The following is a 6,886-nucleotide window of genomic DNA, read 5'->3' on the forward strand; positions in this document are numbered from 1 at the left end:
GGATTTAGCCTTTAGACCATGGCGTAACCCAAGACCTAGATTTGTAATCCTTTCTTCTACTATCTTGCAGAATTTTTTGAGAGAATAAAAAATTCGGACTCTGGAAAATAACGGTTAACAAGTTGACCATTCTAATAATCGTCCACAAGTCTTTGATTTTGTTTCTGATCACTCCTTGATTATAATATTTTAGAAATTTGTGGACGACGAAAACGAAATGCGATTCCTGATTCAACGAAAACGTAAGTATCAGAAACTGATTTGATCTTGAATTGGCGACTTAAGAAGGTTGAACTGGTTAATTGGAGATCTAGATTTGGACATCAAAATCCATATCTAGAACTTCTGAGTTTCCTTGGCTCTATTTGCGAAGATAACATGATTCTCGTGGAACTCGTAGAAATCATAAGTCGATTCTCACAGACGGTGCCATTGTTCTTTTCGGGAAAAGGAAATGTTTGTTTCAACTTCACGAAGGAACCATAAATGATGAGAGTCTGATGATATTGGTCCTCAATGGTTTCTCCAATCTCCTTTACGGTAGATCATGGGTGACTTTCATGGCTAGCACTCTAACACCAAAGTTAGATCAATACTCAAGAAGAGTAAAATGAAATTGGAGATCAGAGATTATTTACTTCCTTATCACATTTGAACTGTTTTTATATTTTAAGTCGAGTATAGTCGGCTTGAGATAGATTGACATTGGTTAATTGAGCATTTGGTCGCTCAAGGACAATAAGAATGCCACTGATATATTTTTTTACTTTACCCCAAGTTATTTGTTTTTCTTATAGATAACGAGGTGTCAATCAAAGGAAACATGAAGATTTCACGAAGGATAAATGTTTTTCTATTTAATTTATGTTGCATATTATGTTTAGATGTAGTAAAAAGCATATTGTATTAATGATAAATATGGTGTATTTCTTGCTTTTTGACGTATCAGGGCCAATGATATAATACCTCATATTTTTGAGCTAGACAATGTGATATGGGGATATTATAAATCACTTTTGCTTAAACATAATATGTATCCTTATACATTCTTTGTGATTAACTTATTCAAGATAACAAGTAAATACAACATACAGAAGTCCAACCACTTCAAAATTAAGGGGTTCATCTAATATCTAACTCACACATTCTTTATCCATTTTTGCTTTTTTTTAACTTTGCAAATACACCATAGTGTTTGTAGAAAGATTAATTGAGAAATCACTTAAAGATCACATCATTGGGCATAAAGACCATATCACTAGTTCTGGTGATAAGCATCTTGTGTACATACAAAAACTATATTTATATAAAAAAAGTTGGAATAAGGAGTAAACTATCATTATTATTAAAGATTTTGAAATTCAATAATCTAAATCATTACATATTTATTTTGAGATTTATTAATCAAAATCCTGACAAACTTTAACAATAATAATGCATACATACTATTCTAATAATATGTATCCATTTGTTAAGTTTAAAAATACACTTAATCAATTTAAATAAAATTAGTATAGATTACTTTTAAAATGCAAACACAAAAGTAGAAATAAACTAATTTAAACACTATCATTTGTACTTCAAAAGCCAAAAAAAAACATAATTCCATAAAAATAAACTATTATACATTTTTCTCTTAAAGACCATCCTACAAGTTTGACATTTCTGAATGTTTTTTGAAGGAGAAAAAACCAAATTAAAATCATATAGAATCATAAGTCAAATTTAATTAGAAATTTAAGAGATCCACGTTAGAATTTCTGTAGCCACTTGCTTGTAAGTTTCCTCCATTGAATTTGTGTCATGTGAACGTTGTTTTGCCTGTAAAATTAACACAAATAAATTTCATTTATTATGGTATAGTAGCTTTGAAAAGTTACTATGATAGCAAATATAAACTATAAGGAATGGAGAAATTGAATTTGAAACTTACTTGAATTTGAATTAGATAGAAATGTCCATATTCATTGAAGTTAATGTTTGCAGATACAACATCAATCATATAGTTCTCCAACATAGAAGCAATTGTTGTTAAGAGACACGACTTCTTAGTTGTACAGATGCAAAATTGTGCTTCAGCGCCACAAATGCTCAAGACAACATTTTGAGTAGACCATGTTTGAAAAGCTACTTGTTTTGGTGAAGACTCTATTGCATAAGTAGGAAAGTTATTATTATAACTTAAGGATCTTTGAACATTTACAGTTGCTTCCCTTGATTCATGAGGATGCCAGTGTGAGTTCCTCTCAAATGATGACTTAGTTCCAAATTTGGATACAAATTTAAGCTTTTCCTGCTTCATTTTTTCTAGTTGTTCAACAACTTCTTTTAAATTGCTAATTTCTATCACTGCCGCATCTATAATTGAGGCTTTATCAGCCTAAAAAATAAAAAATAAATTAAGCAACTTAATTAGTAAGTAAACTATTGTGACAATTTTTTTTTACAAATATGATTATTCTCATGATGAAGGCTCTTAATAACCTAGAATTCCATCGGAAGGGAACTAAAATATCGTTGATATATTTTGAGGTTATAAGGTAACTTTAGATTCTTCGAAACAATTTTGATGTGAATATATTACTTAGTTGAAAACTAATTCTAGTCATTTTATTTTCTCTATTTGTTATAGGCAATTTATTGATATGTTACATTTTTACAACACAATGAAAAATGTCAATAGAATATATAGCCATTTGTATATTAAAAGTTATAAATTAAATTTTTTTTTTCAAATAAAAGTATTATTTCGATGTTTCAAATAATACGTGAATTTCCATTTCGATCTCATTCGCATAAATTTGTTTTGAAAAAATTATAAATATATTATTATTTGTATAAATAATAATTTAAAGAAGAAAAAAAAACCTCCTTAATTCCATGAGTTGCCTCTAAATATCATGCTCGTGGTACATCTTAATTATGTAAATACTATCATAATTTCATTGTTTAAATAAATTATATAGATCCTTTCAAGTAAAATATTATATTAGTCTTTTTAACCTATTATGGGAAAAAACAAAATAAAATATAGAAAACAAAGGATAATAACATTTAAAGTTTCAAAATTTTGGAATTCATCATTTGATAACTCTACAATCTCTCTAACTACACATTAATCATTAGGTTTATATAAAAATGAGATTTAATAAATTATTTTTAGATTGTATAGCTCAAAATTGTTGGATTAATCTAATGATTAAGAGTGATTTTAATATTAATTCTACATATAATTTAAATAATATCATTTAAATAAAATCTAGAATATTGAGAAATAGAGAGAGGCTCGTGTCCTTTCTATATATTCATAGAAAGAAACACTTGTTTTTAAAATCATTAAAATTTCAATAGAAAAATGAATCTTTGTTTTAAAACATCATTTAAATAATATCAACAGGAAAATGATATATATCATTTAATTAATAGAAAGTAAAAAGTAATAAATATGATATTACTACTCTATTATAAAAAAATACTATTTGAGATGAAAATGAATTTACCTTAGAAGGCAATTTAGGAAGTAAGGCATGAAGGTTGGCGAACATATTCTTCATTTTCTTTCTCCTTTCTCTCTCGGTCAATATATGCATTTTCTTATCAGAGTTGCGGTACTTTTCATCTTTGTCTTTCGCATTTATAATGTTATTCTCTGTTCTAATCACAACTCCACCTCGATCTCGTTTTCTATTCACGAGAACTTCTCCTTCATTAATACCTTCTTTTTTATTCATTGGTTTATTATCTAACTTTTGTTTGCTACTCTCACCTATGCTTTCTGAATTTGTATGATCACCCCAGGGTTGATTTTCCCACATGAAATCGGCATTGAAAAATTGATCACGATCTACACTCATACCCATGTTTGTCATTGAGAAAGAAAGAGAGAATTAGAGAGACAAAAGAAGATGGAAAAAATAGGATGGGGACGGTTTATTTTATAAAGGTATAATAGAGTATAATAGAAGCTACTAAAAAAAATAATATTAAAACAAAAGTAACAAATAATAACAGGGAGATGCATTAGGGAAGGAAAACGTGTTCAAATATATAAATATTTTTGTTTTTCATTGAAAATGAAGAAGACCGAGAATGTTCTATGGAGCATTGTTATATAAAGGGAACACGTTTTTCAACCACGATGATATATGATTTGATTGTGACGCCCACTACATGAGAATATATAGACTTTCTTTAAAACAAAGATTCTATAAAATAGATAAATGGACGGTGCAAAGTGAATTTATTAATCAAATCAAAACGTAAACATGTAACACTTACTTTCTAATTAAAAATTTTGTTCTAACTCACTAATAATTACACATTACTTGTTATTACATTTATTAATTAAGAAAATACAACACACAAAAATAACGTAAATTTTATATATATATATATATATATATATATATATATATATATATATATATATATATATATATATATATATATATATATATATATATATATATATATATAATATTTCATTTCATTTTCAATTCGGAAAATATGGATGTATAAAAATGACGCCAACCTCTCCCTATTTTTCAACATTCTAGCTTTTATTTCTTGAACAAGACCTTTAGAATTCCTCATCTTACTCAGGCTATTAAAAAGGAACAATAAAATATCCAATAATTTCATACACTATATTTACTAAATCCTCTAATTAAATCTCAAACCTTTTTGTTATCGTATATGAATTTAATGAATTGGCTATATATTTTATTAGATAACAATGTACAAATACATAAATGAGTTCTTAGTCATCATGATCCAAGAATCATGCTATCCATCATGGAAATATCCTAATTTTTAGTGTCTCGCTATCGGTAAAGTTAGTGGAGCACATATCTGACTGATGGTGAGGCCTTTTATTAACCCATGTTCCTTTGTGTTTTTTTTCCTACTTATAGCTCATGCTTGCAATATCTATGTGAAGCCTTATTTTTGCAATGATCTGAGACAGACCAAAAGAATATATCAAGGATGGCTTGAGGGCTAGCTCAAACTAAAAGATAAAGGAAATTTTGGTTATTAACAAAGTTAATTTCAGCGAACAATGTATAGGAGTCAACATTACCTGCAAATGAAGTTTTAAGCCGTTCTCACACCATCATGAAACCTAGGTCTATAAAAAATGGGAAGGAATGCCATTTATATTCAGAATAATCAAAGGAACATATATGCTCTTTATCTAGGTAAACTCTTACCATTAGGACTAACTGAAACTTACAAAACCATCATAGAAATATCATACAACAATGTACATGTAGATAAACATGTAAACATATATGTTACAAGATGAAGAATATGTGACTTTCAACCCAATAAATACTAAGAAGACACATTATAACTCAAGCAATAATAAAAAACTTGTAATAACTAAATAACTTATTCTTTTAGTGTTTATTATAGCAGTCGGAAAGTAGTTATGAGTTTAACAATAATGAGTTCTAGTTCAGAGTTGATAATATGGACACTAGCTTATTGTATCAGTATCTTATATTCTTCATTCCAAAATCAATTAAGTTCCTTAATTTATCATCCAAATTCTCTCTTTCACACCAGCTTGAGAATTCCAACTTCATTCACCTCTTTTTGTTGAGATTTTCATCTAGATTGCCTCACATCAAGAACAATATGTTCTTTTTATATTTTTCATCAATTTTCTCTTTGATTTATTCATTGATCCTTGATTTTATCAATGCCTCAATTTGTCACTCTAACTGGATAACAAGCTGACACATATTCAATCTACTATGTGAATCCAAGTGAAGGTCCAAATTTGGTTTCAATCACCCTGAAGTTGAATGGCTCCAACTACCTAGCGAGGAGTAAATCTATGTAAAGATCATTAGGTGTGAGGAACAAGCTTCGATTTGTTAATGGTTTAATTGAAATTCCACCTCATCGTGATATTAATCATTTTTAATGGGAAAGATGTAACCACTTGATTCTTTCTTGGTTGTTGAATTCTGTTTAAGAAAAATGTCATCCACTATGGTATTTCATGATGATTCCATAGATGATGGACTAATCTGAAAGAAACTTTTTCTAAAGCTGATTGAATCCGCATTTGTTCAATTTGTTTTTCAAGTAACAATTTGTAATAGGAGTGGCCATACTATTTATTTTTGCTTTAAAAAACCTGGTCACCTTTATTTCAACAAAAATAAGCCTCTTGACAATGCATCATATAGCCAAAATTGTGACAAAACGTATCCAGTTGGTGAAACCGTGGAGACTTCATTTCTAAGCAACAGTTCCACAATTTTTGAAGATAAGTATGACCAACTTGTTAACTTTGTTTAACAACTAAACTTACTTCCCTTAGCACATCCTTATAACACAACCCAAATTTCCATTTCTCCTATGATTCATGATCATTCATCTTTTGAGTATACTTCATGTATTATTTGCACTACTTTTAACTCTATGCTTAATAGCCATCAATCTTGGATTTTGGCTTCTGGTGCAAATGACTATGCGTGTTCCTCATTATATCATAGAACCTCTTAACATTACTTTACCAAATGATAACTCTGTATGTCTTAAACAAGATGGTTGTGTCTATTTTTCACCAAATATCTATTTTCGTAATCTCCTATACTTTAATGAATTTCATATAAACTTGATTTCTATTTCATAATTATGTCAATCCTTGAACTGTTCCATTAAATTCTCCAAGGGCAATTGTGTTTTACAAGACTTAAAGACCAAAAGGATGATTCGTTTTGTTAATTTTTTTTAAGGTTTATATAGGTTTAAGGCTCGAAGGCAAACTAACTAAGCAAGGATGTCGACACTTCTTCCAGCTGTAGCAGTAAATTCATGATCATCATGCTATGGATAAACTAGAGATCAAATAACAAGAGTCGTCACCGCG

At 28.7% G+C, this 6,886-nt stretch overlaps 1 protein-coding gene across 1 annotated transcript; it reads right to left on the bottom strand.

Annotated features, from left to right (window-relative positions):
- Positions 1–1,578: 1,578 nt before the first annotated feature.
- LOC127115343 (transcription factor bHLH95) lies at positions 1,579–4,029 on the bottom strand. Its single transcript, XM_051046916.1, has 3 exons — positions 3,501–4,029; positions 1,934–2,380; positions 1,579–1,821 (listed from the first exon to the last, which is right to left on the bottom strand). The coding sequence occupies exons 1-3, from the start codon at positions 3,867–3,869 to the stop codon at positions 1,738–1,740; spliced, it is 900 nt and encodes a 299-aa protein (XP_050902873.1). The 5' UTR covers positions 3,870–4,029; the 3' UTR covers positions 1,579–1,737.
- Between the last annotated feature and the right edge of the window lie 2,857 nt (positions 4,030–6,886).

The sequence above is a fragment of the Lathyrus oleraceus genome, chromosome 1 (assembly GCF_024323335.1).
Source record: "Lathyrus oleraceus cultivar Zhongwan6 chromosome 1, CAAS_Psat_ZW6_1.0, whole genome shotgun sequence".
Taxonomy (NCBI): domain Eukaryota; kingdom Viridiplantae; phylum Streptophyta; class Magnoliopsida; order Fabales; family Fabaceae; genus Lathyrus; species Lathyrus oleraceus.